The sequence below is a fragment of the Piliocolobus tephrosceles genome, chromosome 7 (genome assembly GCF_002776525.5).
Source record: "Piliocolobus tephrosceles isolate RC106 chromosome 7, ASM277652v3, whole genome shotgun sequence".
Lineage (NCBI taxonomy): Eukaryota > Metazoa > Chordata > Mammalia > Primates > Cercopithecidae > Piliocolobus > Piliocolobus tephrosceles.
Genome location: NC_045440.1, coordinates 81,580,426 through 81,605,372, shown reverse-complemented (window position 1 = coordinate 81,605,372; position 24,947 = coordinate 81,580,426). Strand labels below are relative to the sequence as shown.

The 24,947-nt window shown below is 42.2% G+C and overlaps 1 protein-coding gene across 2 annotated transcripts in view; it reads left to right on the top strand.

Moving 5' to 3' along the window:
• ZNF704 (zinc finger protein 704) overlaps positions 1–24,947 on the top strand; it is a 248,598-nt gene that overhangs the window by 194,914 nt on the left and 28,737 nt on the right. For both annotated transcript variants that reach the window (XR_003309605.1, XM_026455058.1), the window contains exons 4-6: positions 2,671–2,903; positions 19,364–19,464; positions 23,748–24,015. Coding sequence is in view for 1 of the 2 variants with exons in the window: in XM_026455058.1 (XP_026310843.1) it covers positions 2,671–2,903; positions 19,364–19,464; positions 23,748–24,015 (602 nt within the window). In the remaining variant the exon portion in view is untranslated. The remainder of the gene's footprint in view (positions 1–2,670; positions 2,904–19,363; positions 19,465–23,747; positions 24,016–24,947) is intronic.

Genomic DNA, 24,947 nt, shown 5'->3' with positions numbered 1-24,947 from the left:
TTAGTCTGTAAGAAAAAGCAAATTCTTAGAGAAAGCAATTTATGATAATGAACGCAGTTTTTTAGGAAAAAAAGATTTTCTCTAGAATTATTGCACATCAGTGAGTTTTTTTAAACTGTTGTGATCATTTTCTGTGCCTAAAAAGGATCATTGTGTCAGGAAGTGGGTCTGCAAAGAGGGTAAGAGTCCAGCAGTGGCTGTCTCTATTCCTGACAAACAGTGATTTAATATAAGGAGGCTCTGTCCCCTAAGAATATTATAAATCAGACCTGACTTTTTCTGAAAAAGACTTTTCTATATCACTTATAATCCTTCTGACTAAATAGTGTTTCTAAAGGAAATGCCATTCACAAATCAGTAGGCAAATTCACTTTTGGCGTTGACATGAAACCATGTAACCACACTGTAATAATAGTTGATTCTCAAAATAAATTCAGTGCCTCATACTTAACATGATTATACATCTAGCACCATTAGCTTTATTTTATTTTACAAATGCATACTACAGTATATTTATAAGCCACCCAAGGCCTGCCAAGGGAGTTTTTCACACCAAGTAAAATCATCAAGCCTTATATTATGCTCTTCTTGAACTCCTGTTGTACTAAATGGAGCTTTCTTATTTACAACAGGCAACTCTAGTCTGGTGAGTGCATCAGTCTCTGTGTAGACTGCAGGGAGTGAGATGCTAATTGGGTTTTGTTGATGCTGGCAAAGCATGAGACTGCATAAATGACCATTTCATTCTAAAAGAGCCTAGCTGTAATGAGATGGGTAGTTTCTCCTATTTCAATTTACAGTTTCACTCCTCTAACTTAACTTTTTGCTTGACATAGTTGAGGAATATGCTAGAAATCTATAATTAGGTAAAGGTAGTTATGAAATTTCCCCATGAATGCTAATCTACCATTTGTCTTCACTTCATTACTAATTACACAGACATTAACAGTATTTTTTTAATGAGGCATTTGGGGATGTTTTTTCCTTGTAATTAGAACATAGTTTTAATATATTCAAAATGCACATAAATATGGAGGAGAAATTTTCCAAAAAGAAAGTAGAATTTATACAAATGCTAATTAAGGTTGTGCATCTTGAAAAGTAAAGCAAATCTTCAGTGATTAAAAGAGCACCCAGAAGACATTCTTTTTTTTTTTTTTTTTTGAGACAGAGTCTCACTCTGTTGCCCAGGCTGGAGTGCAGTGGCACGATCTTGGCTCACTGCAACCTCCGCCTCCCATGTTCCAGTGATCTTCCTGCCTCAGCACCCCCCTAATAGCTGGAATTACAGGCACACACCACCATACCCAGCTAATTTTTGTATTTTTAGTAGAGACAGGGTTTCACCATATTAGCCAGGCTGGCAGAAGACATTCTAACTGGGTAGAAATCTCTCCACATTAGCGAACATTTCATAATGCTTTCCACCACAAATGAAAAGGTCATATCCAATAGCAGTCTTAAAGTAATTATTACCAATAAATTCTTATCCTATCCCAGCTTTGCCAGAAAGAGTGGAGGTTGTTTACAGCCCAGGGACTGGATGCACTGAGGAAAGAGGTCCAACCAGTAGGCCACCTTGGGCCTGGGCTCACCAAGGATACTTACCAGTCACATAGCAAGTCACTTTGCTTCCTGCTGCCTCAGAGTCCTCATCTATAAAACTGGGATAATAATCCTTATTCTGAAGGACAGATGTTGTGAGAATGCTTGAGACTGTGCAAATAAGCTTTGTAAAATGTAAAACACTCACAAAATGTAAAGCATTACTATTTGTTGTAATAAGCAGAATGGAAATGGGCTTTAGATAACTATACAAAAATTATTTCTCTTAGATTCTTAAGTGTTAGACTAACTTCCTATAAATATATTCTAAGAATCACAGTCCTATAAGAACCTCCCACCCCCCAATTTTTTTTTGAAACAAGATCTCACTCTTTCACCCAGGCTAGAGTGCAGTGACCCAGTCATAGCTCACTGCAGCCTCAAACCCCTGGGCTCAAGTAATCCTCCCTCCTCAGCCTCCAGAGTAGCTGAGACTACAGGTGCATGCCACTATGCCAGGCTAATTCTTTCATTTTTTCTGTACAGGCAGGGTCTCACTATGTAACCCAGGCTGGCCTCGAATTCCTGGCCTCAAGCGATCCTCCTACCTCAGCCTCTCAAAATGCTAGGATAAGAGAAGTGAGCCACTGCCCCCAGCTAAGAAATCCCTTTTTAAAAAAATGTTGAAATTAGAGGGGTTGGGATGAAAGGGAACTCTGTGACCAAACCATTCAGAAGAATACTGTAAATGCTATTCCTGTCTTAGAACTACTACAGTCAATAAACCCAGAGCTCCCCAAACTTAGTGAACAAGAAAATCTTTTTTTTCCATATAATCCCCACTATGATCCCAAGGAATTTGTGTTGCACAATACAAAAACACATCAGAAAACTCTTAGAAAAACCTATTATCATGAGGTTAAAAAAATTAAATGTTTATAAACTACAATGTGGCTTTTGGGAGGCGGTGTATAAATAGAACTAAAACTTACATACCCAGCTGTTGCAGATGATTGAGAGGGCTGGAGTGGTTTCAGTGGTGTAGAACCAAGGCTCCCACTTCCCCACTGAACCATGCCCGGGCACGCAGGGGTCCTGGCACTGACTGTGTTTGTGTGCACGCAGAGAGCCTCAGCGGATCCTGGAAGGAGGGCGGCTGCGTGCCTTCCAGCACCAGCAGCAGCGGCTACTGGAGCTGGAGCGCCCCCAGCGACCAGTCCAACCCGTCCACGCCGTCGCCGCCGCTCTCGGCTGACAGCTTCAAGCCCTTCCGTAGCCCCGCGCAGCCAGACGACGGCATCGATGAGGCGGAGGCCAGCAACCTGCTCTTCGACGAGCCCATTCCCAGGAAAAGAAAGGTTGGTGGTCAACCATGCGTTCAGTTTCCTGAAGGTGCTTTCCGTCCCCTCTGAAGGGCCAGTGTGAGCTTAACCTTGGACCTACACCCACTTTCTGTGGAAAGCAGTAGCTTACGTTCCTCTTTAATGTTGCTGAAGTTTGAACAGAAATTGTTATGGTGACAATTTAAAAATGACATATACTGGTAAATTTCCTGAAAGTATATACGCACGTGTCCCATCCTCTGGTTATAAATTGCTGACCTGGGAGTTACCAGTATTTGTAAGTTAGAAAATTGGACCTCAGGCTTGCTTCAGTATGAACTCACTCTCTTCATGGGACTTATTTTTTTCATATGTAAAATATAATTAATATCTTTTCCTCTTTTCTCCCTCAATCCGCCCTGAATGGTTATTGGGAAGAATATTTTGTATCTCATTTTATGCAGTCATCTGTGAAATATACATAAAAGCTGAGCTATAAACAAACTTCCAATCTTACATCCTAGAAATTATATATTAACTAAATAAAAAGTGAAGAAGAGCCAGGCACAGTGGCTCACACCTGTAGTCCCACTGCTTTGGGAGACAGAGGCAGGAAGATTGCTTGAGACCAGGAGTTGGAGACCAGCCTGTGAAACATAGCAAGACCCTGTCTCTACTAAAAATATTTAAATTAAAAGAAAAAATTAGCTTAGTGTAGTGGCATGCACCTGTAGTCTCATCTACTCAGGAGGCTGAGGTGGGAGGATCGCTTTAGTCCAAGAGTTCAAGACTGCAGTGAGCTGTGATCTGGCCACTGTACTCCAGTCTGGGCAACAGAGTGAGGCCCTGTCGCTTTAAACAAAACAAAAAGGAGTAGAAGAAAAAAAAGACATCTAATTAATTGATTTAGCAAATTAATTGATTATACATTTGTTTAATCCTCCCAGCAGTCCTATATAGTAAGTTTTGCATTTCCATCTTGATATGAGGAAACTGAGGATCAGGGAGATTGATTGTACATTTAACTGGCCCCCGTCAGGCAGGTTAGAAAGGGACAGAGCCACCGTTCCAGCCCAGATCTGCCTGAGCCTCAAGTTCATATTCTTTTCATTCTCTTCAGGTACATTTAAGTTACGTTCAGTCATCATTTTTCAAAAACATTTCCATTTCACAGAATGAAGCAAAACTACCACTATACTACCACTAAATCTAGAAGACATTTGGCATTATTTTAAAAATCACCACGTAAATGTAAAACTGTTGTTATATGTATTGGTTTTTAAATTTAGTATTGCTAGCTTCATTATTAAATGGCTGTTCACAAACAAAAATCCAATATAAAGCCCTGAGGATTGCAATGCAAACTTTTTTCCTCCCCCAATTCATTTCAAAGAGGGAAAAAAAGAGATGGCATTGATCCAACAATGCCTTCCCTCCCTGCATCTCTCAGCATCATTCCACATGTGTAACAGTGGAGGTGATATGGGCACTGTCTCTGGGTGTGTACATGTGAAAAAGGCTGACATTTTTGTCCAGAAAAAAGGATATTAATGTAGACCCCTGACCTTCCCAGAGGCAGTGGCCTGAAGAGTTGCCGTTTCATACCAGTGTGTCATGCAAAGGGGCTGGAGTTGTTCTGGCACCCTGTGGGTCCCCAGGGACACTGGGTCTTCACTTGACCAGTAGGGGAGAGAGGCTGGCACTTGTATCAGTGGGTACCTGCAGGCAGGACAGTGGTAGGAACCTGAAGTCTTTTCCTGTTACTTTAAGCTTCACAGACTTTCTCCCTGGGGTTTTCTGAGTGTGTAGTTCGAACACTCAACAGGCATGGCCCAGGATTGTGACAGAGGACTCACAGCACAGGGAACTCCAATGTTATTTAAGGCACATTAATGAAAGCCTGTCACACCCTTCCATTTCTAATGTAGCCACTGAGCCAAAATTCACACTGTTGCATCACAATTAGACTGCACTTGTTAGGCCCATATGGAAGGTCTACAGGCTTTAACTAAATTAAGTTATAGTCAGGTCACCGAAGGAAAAGGAAAAAATCTTCCTTTTTTACATTTTTTATTTTTTAAATTATTATTATATATATTTATTTTTATTGAATGAGCACAGGCCCACTCCAGAAGAAGCTAGATAGTAGGAAGGAATGAACGAATAAGAGTAGTGTTTATCCTTCTTTCTTTATGACTTCTCCCTCTATTCAGACTTTAGATGTCCCCAAAGTGAGACCAATAGGATGCTGATTGTAGCCACTAATGTTTAATGCATGGATTTTACATAGACCAAGTTGTTACCTTGGCCTTTTGAACTTAAAGTTACTTGGAATGGTGAAAATAACAAGAAATTGAGGCTTATTGAGCACGTATCAGGCAAAATGCTTATTCCCCTGAGAATAAGGCATAGTTTTTTCCTTCAAGGTGTCAAAAGTTGGGTGGCTGGAAATTGATGTGTAAAGAGGCAATAATTACAAGTGACAAATGCAGTGTCCGTGATGTGACAGAACACAGTAACTGTAATACAGTTACTTTGGAGATTTTAAAAATCGTGTTTCAAAAGATTTCTGTGAGTTAATTTGCTTAAACCAGACAATATGTGCTGTCTAATTGGTAGAACTTTCTGAGTTCATCTTATTCTCCTCTCCTTTCCCTCAGTTTCATAATACCCATTTAAAACCCATTGTGATAGTCACTTGTTCTGTGGGTATTGTTTGAGAACCTTCTAGATCAGTTTTTTCCAAACTGCACGTCTCAATCCACTAGTGGGTTGTGAATCAATTTAATGAGTCACTCTTTAATCAATAAAACAGAATAGCGTACACTGTACATAATAAGTATTCTTTCTTGATAATTTTGTTTCAGTGTATACATATGTGTATGTGTGGTGCAAAATGTATTTCTTATTGTGGCATATCATCCATAAAGTTTGGAAGCTTCTGTTCTTTGTTATAAAGAGATAATATGATTTGTGGTAAGTTAAGATGTCCTGATTGGAAATCAAAAGATTCACATTCTTTGCTACCTTGAGAACCTAAGAATATCATTTCACCTCTCTGATCATCAACTTCTTCATCTGTAAAACAGGCAAACAGGTATTAACATGTCTCTCTCAGGATAGTCATGAAGATTAAATGTGCTAGAATGTGGCAGCATTTGAATAGACATTTGAGGACTCTAAACAAAATAGGAGGGAGCATTGCCTATATCTGACTATGAAACAATGATCCTGACCTTTCTCATTATTATGGAAGCTTCCTCATCTCTTCTCCCACCTCCCCCCAGCACAGAGACGGCTGGCTCCCACCTCTTGTGGAGATCCATGTTCCACTTATGTAAAGAAGATGACAGTGTGTGGTACACTGCATAGACAAGGCAGTCTCTCTTACTATCAATAGTGAGGAGGAAATATTTGCTGATAATCACTATATTTGCATATTTAGTTACAGTTTACCAAATGCTTTTAAATGTAGCATTTCATTTAATCATCCCCCAAATCTTTGATGTATTCTTATCCCCATTGTGCCAAGAGGCTCATTGAGGTTATGTTAACTGTCCAAGGCTGTGTAGCTTATAATTTGGCAGAGATCAGTTTAACTGAAATAGCAGAGGAAATGTTTAAGGCAAGTTAATGCAATGAATCTATATTTCCTTCGGCCCACAAGGAGAAAAACGTGGAGAGAAAATCATCAGACATAACTACAGCTCTGTGGCAGGGTGGGAGCAAGGGTGCACAAAGTTTAGAAAGAAATGGAGAGCAGAAACAGGAACTCCAGGCTGTCTGCCACATGAAGTATCCGTCACCCTTAAGGAACCTGCAGCCAAGGTAGGTGAGAATACGAGAAGGGAAATGAAAGGCTTCTTTATCCTAGCTCTGGAGGTCAGCCAGCCAACTTTGTCAAGCCCAGGTCTAGCAGAATTTTTCCTCTGGGATTTCAAGATAGACTGACAGAACTTCCAAGCTCAGAGAAAAACCAGGTTGTGTGAGCCCAGACTCACACAACTTTGTGAGTTGTGTGACTTTGGGGAGGTGCAATTTCCGTCATGACCACAAGGTGATGCAGTGACCCTGAATACAGCCATTCTGGGAGTTCGTGGGAGAAAATGAATTCTATGGAAGGTCAAAAGAGTTAACCATCAATTCTCAAAACCCCAAGAAAATCAAGAAGCACTGATAAGAAATAATTTATGTGCCCTTTTCCATGCCAGATCCCTGATTCTGTCAGATTCCGGAATCTGTGCATTCCAAAATTGTCATGCCAGCTTTAGAACTTACATGACTTAAGCAAGTCATCGGGCCTCTTCAGCATCAGTTTCCTCATCTATAAAATATGAAAAATGGTGGCACCATATCGATGTGGCTGTTGTCAGGAATATATGAAAGGCCCTGTAAAGAGCAATAAATGTTAGCTGCTAACACTTTGCCTCTTTTTCCCCCCATTTGGCAACTGCCTGAATGGGGAATTTGAGAAGCATAAGTGTGGAGAGAAGGGGGTGCTTGCCTCCACCCTCCACCCTGAACACACTGACCACGCCAATGCCACAGTGGCTCAGGATGACTCCAGATCCCTCAGCCACCCTGTGCTCATTTGGGTGTGCATTGAGAAACCCTCTACAATGCACTAGGTGAGTGCAGCAAAGACAGTAGCAGAAATTGGGGGCATAAAAGGAAATCTGACTCAGGACTCTGCATTTCAGAACATTGGCAGCATCTCAGAGGCAATTTCTAAATTTCAGCGTTCATCATTTCCATTTATTTCACAGGTGTGTGTCTTAACCATGAACAGTTTGTACCTGTGTATTAGGAAGAACCTCAAGTTAGAGAAGAAAGCACTGAGTTAACATAAGGTGCTTCAGTAATAGTTGTACAGTAGCAAACAATTACTCATTTGCTCCACTCTGTATTTTTAATCGTTCAGAGCCAAAAAGCTATGAATCACTTTAAATTGTGAATGGCTGCTTCAAGAAGAAAACAAACCCGTAAAGCCCTCACGAATAAGCATGTTGCCAGTCTCTCTGCTGACTTAATTCCTAACCCGCTAATTTTGAGCAGAGAGTACCTCTCGCAAAAAGAACGGCTGTTCCAGAAATAGATCCATCTGTTAAAACTGCTGGGGAGGGCGGTGCTAAGAACAGCAGCTTGGATCAACTGCACGGATTTCATGGTGATGGTACATACAGCATTGTCAGCCAGGGCAGGGAGCTGATTGGCCTCACAGAGAAAATTCAGGATAAAGAGCAATGATATCTAGGCAACTTAGTGACAAGATCTTAGAATAATGTGCCATGCAGTATATAGGCTCTGGAACATTGGAGTTCAAAGGACTTTAGAAATCTTCTAGCCCAGTCTCGATCTCTCCAAGTTAGAGGACTACTCAATATGTCTAGAAATGTCCAGATGTCCCCAAAGATGAGATGCACTTTTAGAATTCATTGATTGAGAAAACACAGAATGACTAGGGATTTCTGTTAATTCACATATCTTTTTGTCGTTTGTTGTTGCTGTTATAGAAATCATTTAAAATCAACTTTACTTAGGTATAATTTTCACATAATAAAATGAACCCATTTTAAGTGTACCGTTCAGTGAGTTTTGACTGTCTCTACCTGGGTAATCACCACTCTAACCAAGGCCAGCACTCCTCATACCCCACTTCAGTCAAAGGCACCACCAAGTCCCAAACAGGCAACCAACCACTGATATAACTTTCATCACTATAGATTAATGCTGCCTGTTGTAGAATTTCAAGTAAATGGAATTATACAGTGTGTATTTTTGGTATACAAAATACCAAATGTTGGCAACAGGAACTCTCATTTATTGCTGGTAGAAATGTAAAATGGTACAACCACTTTGTAAAACAGTTTGGCAGTTTCTTAGAAAGTTAAATATACACTTACCATATGACCCAGCAATTCCACTCTTAGGTATGTATTTACCTAAGAGATAAGAAAACACATGTCCACAAAAACACTTGCAGACAAATGTTTATAGCAGCTTTATTCATTATCACCCCAAACTGGAAACAACCCAAATGCCCATCAACAGGTACCTAGATAAACAAATTGTGGTATAATCATACAATGGGATACTTCACCACATAAAAGGGAGCAAACTACAGATACACAAAACAGTGAGTGAATCACAAAAACATTATGCAGAGGGGAAAAAAAGCCAGGCACAAAAGAATACATTCTGGGTTATTCCATTTACAAAACTGTTTTGTTAATTTTGTATTCACTTATCACCACAGCATCTATAAACAGCACATGGAGGTGGGAGGTGTTTCATCTGTGCTTGGTATACATTGAATTCAGCTGTTACTTTGTATTAACCCCACACACCTTGAAGATCCAAAACCTCTACTCTTATTAGTCCCCTCATCTTACAAATAAATAAATAAATCCCCCAAAGGTAAGTCAACTTGTATACCGTGTAACTGTGAGGTAGCATGAGGTAACATGGCTGCTTTCCCAATTAAGGAGACCACTGGAACCCCTGCCAGCTTCCAGGAAGTTACTAATTTTAAAATACACTAGTGCATTTACTGATCTTTTGGCATCTGCTGAGGATCTATGTGGACCTCTTGACCCTGAAAGAGCCATTGGAGCCGCTGCCAAGCTGTGTGGGTTTTCAGGAGACAGGCCGAGGAAGTTGTATAATGCAGCCAACTCACCTGCACAGAATAACTCGGCCGTCTCTGTCCCTCAGGGTCCCTAGTCCTCTCTGGAGAGTCTTGGATGTGTAAGCCCCTATCCCTGCCCTGCCATTCCAACACCACACACACACACACACACACACACACACACACAGTCACCTCAGAACATGACGTTAACTCCAGGCTGCTGAGTGATAAAGTGATGTTCATGTACTTTCTAGAATATAGCGTTGGTTGGACTTACACGTCATACGCGTGTTATACAATACTTCGAAATACTTCAAAAATGTTATATAATTCTTCAGTGAACTGAAGGTGAGCTTCAGCAGTCACCGTATCAGTCCTAAGTATCAGTCTGGGTTCTGTCAAGAAAATAGAAGCTACTTCATATATTCTAAGTATGAAACCATCTTTTAAAAACAGGATTGAGATTTACTATTGGTAGGGCAAGCAGAGAGAAAATCAGGGAAACCTTGGCCAAAGGTCTCAGCCAGTAGACCCAAGGCAGTTGTTCCTAGAAACAGTTCAGAAGCTGCTGCAAAGGTGAAAATCTCTGGGAAGTTCTCTCTAACCATTGTGGCCCAGAGCATCAATGTTGAGAAATTCTAAAGAGTTTGTCTGGAAGCTGCTATACATCTCACGTCAGGCTTTTGTGAGATTCCAGGAGTCTGCTCACAACTGCATGGAGCTTCAACTCCTCCTGGGCCTGTTGTGGGTGTTAAATAAGATACACATGTGGAAGCTTCTAGCACAGGACCAGGCACAGAGTGGTTCCCAATCGACGGTGGCCTCCCTCTGTTCCCTCTCCTTTATATAAAGAAGACCATTCTATTAGACTTGAGGTCTTTGCTGACGTTGGTGTTCTGCAGAAGTGCTTTCCACTGGGATAAATTTTCAGCTGTTCTCCATGAGCTGGTGGACATTCCAGCTTTGCAAACATCTGTTAGCTCTGCGAGGAGAAGCCAGGGTAGAAGCACAGATGGGACTGTTCAGATTTGGCTGCTGCAACTCTGCCAGCAGCTTTGCTTGGTTTGGCTTCCTTGGGCAGACTTGGACCCATGCGGCAATCTGGGCGTTGTTTATTTAGCTATTTTTTCATGTTCTCCTCCTCCCATGGCTTGCTTTTCTTTAGTGTAACAGCAAGTAGTCTGTTTGTAGACAAAGGATTTGTTTCAACTGGATGTAGTTAGGGGACTTTAAAAAGCACTAAACTCCCATTTAAAGAGCCTCATGCTTTGATGCAAGAATGTATTTGGCTCATGTAGAGACAAGTCACTTTACAAAGGTGTAGACAGGGTTAGGGGAAATCAGTAGGGGGTGGTGCAGGACTCCAGGGGCTAACAACATGGAAGGCCATTATTAACCCTAACCCCTAGAGCCTAAAGAGGCTATGCAGGAGAGGAATTTCTACAATCCAGAAGATTTACCAGAACTCTGGAAATATAGCTTTTGGAGAGGTTACCCAACAGAAAGGGTAACTTTTGGAGGAGAAATGTAGCCACTGCCCACCTGTGGCCAGGCAGAAGGAGAGAGCCAGGAGGAATCAATACCCTCCTGCTTTCCAGTCTCTCCTGCCTCCCAACCTCCTGCCGGTGCCTCTCATTGGCCAAATCCAACCAGAGATCTATGAGCCAGAAGCCCTGTTAATGCAGCCTCCTGGGACCCTGAGCATGGTGCAGAAAAGGCATGGTGTAGACCTGTCAGGTCAAATAGGACAGGTCATCAAGTCCCTTAATAGACATGTAACTTTTCTTTTCACACCAAAGAAGCTTTTCTTACAACTTCATGTTTAAGATTGTTTAATATACAGTCATATGGCATAATTTAACAAATCTCTTATTGTCAACCTTGAGGTTATTTCTTATTTTTATCTAGTGTAAAAATCTGTGTGATGAATATACATATGTCTTTGCAAGTATTTTGAATTACTGTTTGGATAGATTCCTACAAATTGAATTGGCTCAAATTATAGGTGTTTCTTACGCTCTTATTGCCTTAAGCTGTGTTGCCCTCAAATTTAAAGATGGCCCCTATCTGTGCAGGTGTAAACTATGAAGGCAGAGCTCTGACAGTCTGGACTAAAATGACATAATAAATGTGAGATGAGATATTCAAAAGGAATGTCAAAAGGAAGAGGTGGAGGAGAAAGCAGAACTTTGTTTTGGGAGTGCTGCCTCCCCCAAAACAGTTGATAGTCTTCCCACTATATGTAATTATGTTTCTGAGTCCCTATTTGCAAACTGCCTTGCAAATCCACAGGAACTTTCTGTATCTCTAGGATACAACATTGTTTTCTAATCACTTTTGCCAATGACCTGAGTCATTATAAATTAGCAATTTTTCCTGCAGCAGATTTTCCATTGTCTTCTGGTGAACTCAAGACTTTCCTCAGGCAGCTACCAGTGTAGGGTATGCAAGACTGGAAGAGAAATGTGCCATATAAAGTGAAGGGAACACCATCTTATAAGTCCTCTCCATGCAGGGCATCACCATGGATGTCCCCTGAGAAGTTAATTTACAGCCAAGTAAGATAAGCAAGAGTTAATCATGCTGAGAAACATTAAATTCTACAGAACAAATCTTTTTGACAAACATTCTTTGAACACAGACGATTCACTAAGTAAATTTTACAAAGTGCTATTTAAATAAATTAAGATGTCTCAAATGTGGCTCATCTCTGAGGGTCCCAAAACACAACCTTTCTGAGATTGAACATAACAAATATTTATTGAGCCAGACACTGTGAGGCACTGGGATAGAATATCGTCTATCACCAAAGTGCCTCTTGAAAACCCAGCAAAAGGAAAAAAGGCAAAAGGAGACAAAGTTCATTACGTTTCTTATTATCATTACCTAATTTTCTTTGGGCAACAGATTTCTTTGGAGCCTTTTTGCAGGAGTTCAAGGAAGGTCTGTGTACGTGTGAGGAGGAGATAAACAATTGCTGTTGGTAGTTATCCTAATTCCAGGGGACTTAACAGAGGATAATGGTCAGCTTCCTTGGATTCTGGGGGTTTGATGCCTCCAAAATGTGTCATCTACTTGAAGTAACAAATGAAAACTATGGAAAGGAGTTAAACCAATGATATTTATTTTTCTGTAATCAGGACCAACCTTAACTACTCGTCAGTTTAAAAAACAAATGCTTGACATTATTGCAAGGACGAAGAACAGTAATCTTATAAATAGTACTTGTTGTGGCACAAAAATACCACTGTGATTATCATATCCTAAAACAATCAGCAATTTGAGGCCTTAAAAAAGTCCCATGACGTAGGAGGAATTTGGCTTTATATGTCGTACAATACTATTATATTCATTATGAAAGCCTACATCTGACCAACTCATTGGTAAGAGCCATCAGATGACACTGGGTAAGTCTTGTAACTTTCTAGAATCTTGTTTCCCACCATGAATATCAGAAATACGGAAATAGTGTCTTATGCTTTGCCCATTCCTTTCCCCACTCTCTAAGGCAGGGGTCCCCAACTCCTGCACCTCGGGCCGGTATCAGTCCGCACACAGCCTGTTAGGAATCTGACCAAACAGCAGGAGGCGAGCGAGCGAACTACCACCTGTGCTCCGCCTCCTGCAGGTCAGCAGCCGCGTTAGATTCTCATAGGAACATGAACGCTATTGTGAACCAGGTTGCGCGCTGCTTATGAGAATCTTAACTAATGCCTAATGGAACAGTTTTATCCCGAAACCATCCTCTCCCAACCTGCGCCACAGTCCGTGGAAAAAATGCCTTCCATGAAACTGGTCCCTGGTGCCAAAAAGGTTGGGGACTGCTGTTTTAAGGCAACTATTTTATCCTTCTCAAGTATCCTCAAACTTCATACACAACCTTCCCTCTTTGTCCTCAGTTCTGACCCCAGTTCCTACCTCATTGAAAAATTAGAAACATTCATACAGGAATGCTTTTTTTATTTCCCCCTTCTCCACCAAATCAGCAAATTAACTGCATCTGCAGCCACCATCTGGTTTCCCTCCTTTTTCCAGCGGAGAACTGTCCTGTCTTGTCCAACGCAGCCCCTCTCCCTGTTCTGTGTGTATTGGTGCTGCTCTCCTGACCTTCGGAAGAACCTCATCCTGTTGCTAACCCCTACTTCTCTAGTGCACCATCAGTTTCCCTGTCTTTGCAGTCGTTCCCATCAGCATAGAAACTCACCTTAGTATAACTCATCTTTACAAACCCTCCTTTGACTGCTCATTGGTCAGCAAACTTTCTTGAAAACATTGGCACTTACTCTCTGTTTTCCTAAATCCCACTTACTCTCCAGTCCATGCCAATCTGACTTCCATCCACAACACTCTACGAGATTTACCGCTATCTGGGCCACCAGCATACTCCATATTCCAAATCCGAGGACCACTTCCCAGTCCTTGTTCAACACAGTTGGTCACATCTTCCTTCCTGAGACACTTTCTTCTATTTGTGCTTTTAATATCATGATCTCCTGACCACTTCCCTCTCTGACTGCTCCTTCTCAATCTCCACATAAAATATTGGATGCTGCAGTGCACCCTAATCATCTCTAACTGCATTTTTGCCTGGATGGTCTCATCCACACCCAAGTTTTAAGTGCTCTTTCAGCTCCTGACCCCAAATTTATATCTCTATCCCTGACTCGCCCCGATTCCAGGTTCACATATCCAGTGTCCTGCGTGCAGTCTCCTTTTGATACATAATAGTCATCTCAAGATTAACATATCCAAAGCAGAACTACAACACACCTAGTCATTCAAACCTAAAACATGGAAGTCATCTTTAACACCATCCCTTTTATCATTCTTCATAGTCAACCCAACAGCAAGCATTGTTGGATCTGCCTCCAAAATATGTCTTGGATGTGTCTATTTTTCTCCATCCTCTCTGCCCAAACCCTCTAAGCTACCATCTCTTCTCACCTGTGGTGACTTCATGCAGTGACTCTATGCTGGTGACTTCATTTGTTTTCTATCCCAAAACAGAGTCATATTTAAAAAAAAAAAAAAAAAAGTCATATAGTGTCACTCTCTTCCTTCAGTAACTTCTCTTTTATTTTAGAAGAAAATCCAAATTCCTTACCTTTATGTGCAAAGCCCCACATGATCTGACCCTGCTTCGCCACTTTATCTCAAACAAATCACTCCCTCCCACATTTCACTCTCAACACACCCTCATTCTTTCTGGCCTCCAAGAGCCAAGCTCTTTCTCATCTTCAGGCCTCTGCACTTAACTCTTCGCTATGTCTGGAAAACTCTAGCTCATAGCTTGGCTGGCTCCTTCTCCAACCTTCAGGTCCCAGCTCAAAAGTCACCTTCTACAGGCCTCATGCTATATCTGAAATGGTCATCATGTATTATAATTTATGTCTCTCCCCTACTAGAATTTCACTTCCTTGAAAGAAGCCTCATTTCTTTTTTTGTTCTCTATCCCCAAAACCTAGAATATTCCTTGCTAAAGAGATATTTGGTTTAATGAATGAAAGAATGCCATCTGCAAAAAGGTTAGGAATTAATCAAAAAGTGTTTTCATCCATCATGACTTCCTTTCAAGGCAGATGCTTGGACTGCTGGGTACATGTATTTTTGCTTGAGTCATTGGTTCTCTTATGTGGAAGATATTTTCTACAGTATAGCTTCATCATTTGAAAAATGGGCAGAAAGCATTCATAGTGTAAGGAGTTGTTCATTAATATTTGCCATTGTTTGATATGGTTCGTTTACCTCCACCAAAACCTCATGTTGGAATTTGATCCCGGTGTAGGGGTGTTGGGAGGTGGGGCCTAGTGGACGGTGTTTGGGTCATCGGGGTGGATCCCTCTTGAATGGCACGGTGCCATTCTCATAATGGCGAGAGTTCTCGCTCTCATGAGACTGGATTGTTTTTTGAGAGAATGGATTAGTTCCCAGGAGAGTGGGTCATTGTAAAGCCAGAATGCCCCTTAGGTTAGATCCCTCTTGGCATATTCCTGCATCACCTTTGACCTCCACTATGATTTAACTCAACACAAATACCCTCACCAGAACCTGAGCAGGTGCTGGCGCCATGCTTCATATGCAGCCTGCAGAACCACGAGCTAAGTAAACCTCTTTTCTTTATACCCAGCATCAGGTATTCTTTTATGACAACACAAAATGGACTAAGACAGTACTGTTAAATTATATGCTTTGAGTAAAATAATATTTTGAATTCTGCAGAATTTCTTTTTGTGAACCTAGCAGGTTTGAAGTTGGGATTTAAATCGCCCCCTCTGGCGCATCTTATATTTCATGTGTTTAGATCACTGGCTCAAGGAGGTCACGGATGCTGAAATTTGTGAACTGCCTCCTTGGAATAAACACAGACACGTAAGGATCATGTACTTAAAGTTTCCTAATTATGTCTTTGCTTCTCCGCATCTCAAAGAGCTTCAGCTCTAGCTCTGTGTAGCTCTGGGTCCTACGCCCAGCACTGCACACTGCAGGGAGAACATCATGGAGCTGGGTGTGTGTGCCCAGGAGCTGCAGAAGAAACAGAAAGATTGCTGTGCTGTGAATGCTGGCCACCCAGGCAGAGCCTCTGGGGCACAGTGGGCCACTGGACTCACGAAGCCCATGTGAACAGTGGGTTCCTTCTGTGGTCAGTAATCTGCTCTAGCAGACTGCTGCAATGTGCTACCACACTTGTCCTCTGCTTGCCATGCTTAAGGCAGCCATTCACTAACACATGAGCACTCTTCAATTCTGGAAGCTCCCACGTACCATTTTCAATTCAGAAACCTGTGGAAAATCTTCAACATGGGGTGGCTGTCCAGATAAATCATCTGGATACTGATTCCATCAGTAATAGCTGATGAGTCGTCTTCTAAATAAGTGAATGATTGCTTCATAGAATCAAGAGTATGATGGTGTGAACCAGAAGTACTTGATTGCAGATATTCTAGCAGGCACATAAATCAAGCTACATCAGTTCCAGCAGTTTGGGAAAGATGTCACCACTGCCATATGTGTTGGTCAGGTGGGCTGACTGTTGGAACAACCCATTTTTCTCGTGTCAGTAGCTTAACACAATAAAGGTTTGTTTACTCTCATGTCACAATCCAGTCAGGTCAGTGGAGGTTCCAAAGAGGGTGGATGTCTTTGCTCCAGACAGCCCTCTGGGGATCCAGGCTTCTTCCTTCTAATGCAGATGTTCTTAACCTGGAATCCACAGATCCCCAAATGGATACACAGAATCCAGGAGGTCGGTAAACCTGTATGAGGGAAAAAGTGTATCTTTATTTTCACCAACCTCTTAACCATAATTTAACATTTCCTATAATTATGATTTAAGGCATCAAGGCATAATAATGTTAGCACCACCTGCGACTTTAATACCTACCAAAATCATAGATGTTTCATATCACATTACAATTTAGTAGATACCATGAAATATCATTTACTCATAACACTACTTTAAAATTATGCTAGTTATTAGGCCCACTTCAAGGTCTTGTTATTTACTACGTTAATTAGAGAGTATGTATATTACAATATTACAAAATTTTTTTTAAGTTCAATTTTTACTTTAGATTCAGGGGTACATATGCAGGTTTGTTACATAGGTATATTGCGTGATGCTGGGGTTTGGGATACAATTAAGCCTATCACCCAGGTAGTGAACATAGTACCCAATAGATAGTTTTTCAACACTTACCCCCCTCCCTACTTCCCTCCTCTAGTAGTCCCCAGTGTCCGTTATTTCCATGTGTACCCATGGTTTAGCTCCCACTTATAAGTGAGAGCATGCAGTATTTGCTTTTCTGTTTCCACATTAATTCACTTAAGATAATGGCCTCCAGCTGCATCCATTTTGCTGCAAGGGACATAATTTCATTCTTTTTCATGGCTTTATAATACTCCATGATGTATGCATAACACATTTATTCATTCTACTGACACCTCAGTTGATTCCATGTCTTTGCTGCTGTGAATAGTGCTGCAGTGAACATACAAGTGCATGGGTCTTTTTGGTAGAATGATTCCTTTTCCTTTGGGTATACACCCAGTAATGGGATTGCTGGGTCGAATGGTAGTTCTATTTTTAGTTCTTTGAGAAATCTCCAAACTGCCTTCCACAGTGATTGAACTAATTCACACTCCTGTCAGCAGTGTATATGCATTCTCGTTTCTTTGCAGCCTCACCAGCATCTGTTATTTTTTGACATTTTGATAATAGCCATTCTGACTGCTGTGAGATGGTATCTCATTGTGATTTTGATTTGCATTTCTCTGATGATTAGTGATATTGAGCATCTTTTTCCTATATATATATATATTTTTGGCCACTTGTATGTCTTCTATGAGAAATGTCTGTTCATGTCCTTTGACCACTTTTTAATGGGGTTACAAAATATTTAATGTTTTTTCTAGCTGTATTTCAGTATACTTGCATTTCTTTATAATTTTGTGTATTTTATTTTAAACATTAAAAACCACTATTCTGAGAAGGATTCATAGGTTTCACGAGACTGCCAAAAGGGTTCATGGCAAACAAAAAATTAAGAACGCTGATCTGGTGGTTTTGCTGTCCCCTAAGACCTTTGTGTCCTTTGCATCTAGCCAGCAGAGCAGACTGGGGGTGATACAGGGAAGTAGTTTTGGGGGCAAGACTTAAAAGGAATGTGTGTCACTTCTCATCCATCAGCCCTAATTCAGTGATGTGATCCCACTTGACTGCAAGGGAGTCTGGGAAACGAGGTCTAGCTGTGTACCCAGCAGGAAAAGGAAATGGGACTTGGTCAACACATGGAAGTGACTGTCACCATACCCAAGGGAACAGTCAGCAAAGAGATGGCATCCCAATGACAAGGGACCTCCCTGGAGAAAACTCACTTTTTATAAAATTTAGGGCGCACAATCATAATAATCCTGTAATAGCTGCTGTTGGTTGAATGGTTTTTCCTGTCAGCATTCTGCTAACTGATTCACTTCCATGATGTCGTTTAATCCTCATAATAATGCTGTGAAACAGGTACTATTATTATTCCTATTTTATAAATAAGAGCACCAAGAACTTGAGAAATAAGCCCAAAATCAGTGCTATCAATCATGGCACTGGACTGTTTTGAAAAATATTGCCCCAGCCTGGGCAACATGGCAAAACCCTGTCTTTACCAAAAATGCAAAAAATTAGCTAGGCATGGTGGCATGTACCTGTGGTCCCAACTACTTGGTTGGGAGGCTAAGGTGGGAGGATCACTTGAGCCCAGAAGGCGGAGGCTGCAGTGATCCAAGATTGTGCCGCTGCACTCCAGCCTGGGTGACAGAATGGGACCCCATCTCCGAAAAAAAAGGAAAAGAGAGTACTACGACCCTTGTTGAAGAGGTGGAATTTTGTACTGGTGGAGGGGATGGTTTCTGGAGCCAAAGTCCCTGGATTCATATTTCAGCTTTGCCAGTAGCTGGTTCATTGACCAGACACTTTTTACTGGAGCTTTCTATGCATCTGTAAAATGGAGATTAATATTAGTATCTGTCTTTTAGGATTAAAGGAGATAAACACTTAAGCAGCACCTAGCACACAGTAAGTGCTCAGTGAATGTTATCCACTGTTTAGACAGCCAAAATGGCCCTTTGACTACCTTCATGAACATGATCTGAAATATTCCAACAGAACTCATTTCTCATGAAGGATATGAGGAAATAACTGAGGTCACCAAGATACTCACAAACCTAAGGGTGCCTACAACAGTGTCTTGAGTTATAGTCACGAGACTGGGGATGCTGTTAACTTTTCTAATGAAGGAAAAAAATATGTTGGGATGACAGAAAGAAAATGTTGTTAGAAAATAGTTTCCATTTTAATATCACTCTCTCCCCTTTACAGAATTCCATGAAGGTGATGTTCAAATGCCTCTGGAAAAACTGTGGGAAGGTGCTGAGTACTGCGGCAGGTATCCAGAAACACATCCGGACCATCCATCTGGGGTAAGGCAGCCCTCTCTTCAGGGATGTAGCCTCCATCTGCTCAGTCTAAGGCCACCCGCACTCAGAAATTGTGCACCACAGTGTGCCTTAAAGGTTCTGGACACTGGGCTGACTTGGTCTTCCTAATTTCTAGAGAGATGGCCACTGCAGATCATCTAAGCCAATATGGCACAGTGGAAAGAACAAGGATGTAACATCTTAGAGCCTCATTAGTTCACTTACTGAGTCACTTTAGGCAAGTTGCTGCCCAAAGCCGCAGTTTCTTATGGAAATTTATAATAATGTCAGCTCTTCAGGGTCACGTGTGAGTGCCAAAGATAAAATATATGTGAGACAGACTTGTAAAGTACAAAACACTAGAGTAACCTGGAATCTGTTATTGGACTTCAAGGGGTCCTTGAACCCACTGAAATTACCTGTGGAATGAAATGTACATTTACTTTCCAGTGGAGAGTATTCATGACTTTAAGCCTCACAGGCATATATAGCCTAAAAAGGGTTCAAGAACCACCACACCATTCGATGCTGCTGTTGCTTATTCTTATGATACCTGATCATCTGGCTCAGTCACTTTCTGTTGCTCAAATAAGCTGTTTATTTGTAAAATGTATAATTTTCCTCATATTATATAACAGCCTTCTAAAGGAAAGATAAAATGAAGGGTTAGGAGCCATAGCAGTTACAGGTCACCCCAGGGGGGCAGTGGTATTCCATTAGTCCTGTGCTTTTTGCCCTGAGTCTATCTCATCCAGGGATCTGAGATTTAGAAGGGGCCTTGAGAGGCTGTAAGTTACAACCAGTGTTCATAAGGCAAGCACAAATGCACGGCCAGGCTCCTGTGTGCTTGGACACAGAGGAGTCCTTTCCACAAGATAAGTGCAGAGAAATAAATACAGTAGTCGCTTTACCCAGCAAGGGATACATTTAGAAAATGCATCATGCCCAACAAATGGTATAGGCAGAAGGTGAAAATAGCTTCTAAGGTGATATTACTAATCTGTGAGGGTGGCTCCATAGTGACCATGGAGAGAAACAGGGATCTAGCTCTGTAATCATCCAGGTTGATGTTTGGGGACACACCAGAGCCTTCCAGAGCATATTACCCATAGGTCAACAGGCACTGGAGATATGGCCCTGTAAGGCTTCCCTGACCAGAGTCTACCTTATGTGTAAGAAATACCAGTTGAAATACCTCAGGGTGAACACCCCCCTTCTGTTCCTCAAGCCTTCAGGGAAGGAAATCCTGCAGTGTCTTCCCTGAAATCTCATTGTCAAGACAATTCACAATGGAAGCAGCTCAGTTTTTTAAAGGTTTAGAAAGAACTTCCCAAAGCTAGAGCCAGGAGGTAGGGTATTTGTTTTAAAGTCTGTCTGCCCAGAAAATTGAGCCCTATTCAGTCCCATCAGAAGCATATGCTGTTTATATGTATTTATAGACCCCAGAATTGGTATCACATGTTAGTCCTGTGAGCTCCTGGGGTACTCGCACAGTGGGTGGAATCCAAAATGCAGCCACTTTGCTTTCCTAGGATCCCCTTTTTCCTGATATGCTTTTAGAATTTCCCTGGTGAATTATGGTTCATAGCCCTGCCAGGCACCATACAGGAATGGGCCTGGGTTAGCAGGACTTTGAGGCCAATCTATACTTCTGAAGCCCAGTGCCTGTGCTCTCTCATGCACTGGGAGAGAGAACACACCTTTGCCTTGATCCATGAACTCAATTACTTGGCTGTAGGATGATGGGGAATTTTTAATGAGTATTGGCTGGTGAGGGGGATGAAGAGGGAAACATGTCAAAGCCGGAAGAAAATATGCCCTCACCTCTGATATATCTGCAGTACACGCCATACCTATATAAAAAGCACACCACTTTTCTCTTAAATCTCACTCCATTCTTGTACACCACGGGCTGGTCCTGATTTATCCCCACGTGGGACACACAATGTCCCCCAGGCCTGTGTGTCTATTAGTAGCACGTGGCAGCCAGCAGCAACTCAACCTGCCTTTAACTGGAAAGGAAGTGGGGACAGGAATAGAACAGACGCACGTTCTTCTTCCCACTCTCTGGGGTCTTTAATGGTGTGCTGGTCACAAGGCCAAGCCCAGCCAGACCTGATATGGTGCAAAGACACCTCCCCAGGTGCCTCAGCCTGGGAGCTCAGGGGAAATGGAGCTAGGCTAGGACAAGCCACTGATTAGAACAAACAGCCCTGTGAAGAGATGAGGCATGGATTTTTGTGTTAGGTTCTATGCAGGGCTCATTACTGGAGAAAAGGTATGTTCTGAGTCAGTGATCTGCTGTTGCTGCGGTGAGGGAATACCCATGGCCTCTGCGCAGCCATCCTGGAAAGCCAGGTTTCTAGAGAAGGGAAGCACCACTTCTCTACAAACTCACAAATCATCTAATAAACATTTTCTGACATTATGGAGAGTTATTTTATTTTACTCAAAACTTTCTGTGAAAAAGTACAATGTACTATGTTTCAGGGAGAGGAACTTTGAAAACACCTAAGAAGCTACTTTTCCTGGTGACGGTGAAAATTGAGACCTTCTAACATCGTCTTTGTTTTTACTTAATAAGCACTTTACATAGCGTTTATATTGTGTCAGGTCTGCTTCTAAGCACCCTATATTTATTAGCTTGATCATCACAATAATCTGGTGCTATAATTAATGATCCACATTTTATAAGTGAGGAAACTGAGGAACGGGGCTGTCTGTAGGCCACCAAAATCATGCACACAACTAGAATGTGTAGGAGTCAGGGTTTGAACCTAGGAAGTCTAACCCCAGAACCCATTCCCTTAATCACTGTGCTGCAACAACCTCAGCTCCATTCATTCACTCATTCATTCAGGCAACATTTACTAGGTACCTACCCTCCGCCAAATACACCAATATGTGTGGAGTGACATATGATAAACAAAACACATCCCTAGAAAATCAGTCATAGTGAGGCGACAAAGAGGTTTAAAAAAGTACAGACAGGTAGCCAGTGATTAACAAAACAGATGAGTAAACACACTTCAGAGGGAGCACAGAGCACTAACAGTTAGGAGTGAAGTTCTAACTCCCAACCTTCAGAATACACCCAGGACTTAACGTCTCGGCCCTTGCACTGCTTGCCTGCCCTGCTCATCTGGAATATTGCTGACAACAGCTCCTCAGTGGCCTCTGCTTTTGCTCTTGTCTTCCTGTCCTCTATTTCCCAGACAGTATCTAGAGTGATCCTTTTAAAATTAAGTTAGAGTTCTGAAAACACCCAGTGGCTTCCACCACATTCGGAATGCAAGCCAAAGCCGTCGCCATGGGCTACAGACCCTGAGTGACCTTGCCTCTGCCCTGTTCTCACTCCTCCCGTCACTCCCTGGTGTTCTGAGCTCCAGCCTCTGGCCTCTTTGCCAGTCCCGCCCACCTGAGAGCTCTGTGTCACTCCTCCCTGGTGTGTTCTCACTGTGGGTGCCAGCATGGTGTCTCCCTCACTTCCTCTAGGCAGGTCTCTACTCAAATGTCACCTCCTCAGAGAGGCTTCCTCTGGCCACTCTATTTAAAATAGTGCCCCCGTCACTAATCCTGCTTAACAACAGGGTTAGGCTGCTGAATTTTTCTTACTGGGACTTAGTAATACCTGATAAATATCTATTTCTTTTTTAATTATTTTTTAATTTTTTAAATCTCTGTTTTCATAGATTGAATGGGAGTACAAGGTGCAGTTTCATTGCATGGCTGTGTTGCACGGTGATAAAGCCTGGGCTTTTAGTGCAGCCAGCATCCAAATAGTGAAAGTGGTACCCCTTAGGTCATTTCTCATCCCTCACCTCCCTCCCACCCTCCCCCTTTCGAAGTCTCTAATGTCTATTATTTCACTTTCTGTGTCCATGTATACACATTATTTAGCTCCCACTTAATAAATATCTATTTTTTTAGGGGTTTCTTGTCTGCCTGTAAGTTCCCACTCTAAGTTCCATCAGGGCGGAGTCTATATTTTATTCACTGTGTTATCAGGAGACCCTGGAACAGTGCCTGAACATAGTAGATTCTCAATAAATCATCGTTGAATAATTGACTGAATGAGTGAATGAATGAATGAATCGCTTTACGACATCAAAGAAGGGTTCCCTGGAAGTGAACCGTTGAACTGAGTGCTGCAGGATAAGGAAGAGTTTGCAAGGCAAACAAGAGGGAGGAAAAGCATTCCAGACAGAGGGGAAACGCATGTGCAAGATTTCAAGGCAAGAAAACAGATTGGCTTAGTATGATTGTTTTGCTCTCTTTTGCATTAGGCGCGTTGGAGACTCTGACTACAGTGATGGAGAAGAGGACTTTTACTACACTGAGATCAAGCTCAACACAGACTCAGTGGCAGATGGGCTGAGCAGCCTGGCCCCAGTCTCACCTTCCCAGTCCCTGGCTTCACCTCCTACTTTCCCCATCCCAGATTCAAGCCGAGCAGAAACTCCTTGTGCCAAAACAGAGACTAAGTTGATGACGCCCTTGAGCCGCTCAGCTCCCACCACCCTCTACCTCGTGCACACTGACCATGCTTACCAGGTGACTTGCAGGGGACTGTGAGACCAATCACTTTGACCTTGACCAAAACCAGGGGCCATCTGGCCTATGAGTAAAAGATAACTTGGTGGAAAAACAGCATCACACACAGCAGCCCAGTAGCTTTGTTTCTTTTTCTCCCTTTAAAGCCAAGATCTCACACAGATAGGGTCCTATGGTCTAGTCTCAGTTTGCCCAATGCTGCCTGTGGATTCGATCCCATAGAGGTTGTTATGATGATAAAAATCCCTTGGGCACAGTGGCTCACACCTGTAATCCCAAACACTTTGGGAGGCCGAGGCGGGTGGATCACCTGAGTTCGGGAGTTTGAGACCAGCCTGACCAACATGGTGAAACCCCGTCTCTACTGAAAATACAAAATTAGCTCGGTGTGGTGGCACATGTCTGTAATCCTAGCTACTCAGGAGGCTGAGGCAGGAGAATCGCTTGAACCCAGGAGGCAGAGGTTGCAGTGAGCCAAGATCGCGCCCTTGCACTGCAGCATGGGCAACAAGAGCAAAATTCCGTCTCAAAAAAAAATAATAATAACCCCTAATGTTATCTCAGCATGGTGGGGTATGCCTGTGGTCCCAGCTGCTCGGGAGGCTGAGGCGGGAGAATCGCTTGAACCCGGGAGGCGGAGGTTGCAGTGAGCCAAGATCGCACCACTGCACTCCAGCCTGGTGACAGAGCGACACTCCATCTCAAAAAATAGAAAAAAAAAAAAGTCCCTAATGTTGCAAAGCCCTCAAAATGGTGCCCGGCACATTACATAAATATCTATTTAAAAAAAAAATAAGGCCAGGCACAGTGTCTCACACCTGTAATCCCAGAAATGTGGGAGGCTGAAGCAAGTGGATGACTTGAACTCAGGAGTTCGAGACCAGCCTGGACAACGTGGTGAGGCCCCATATCTACAAAAACTACAAAAATTA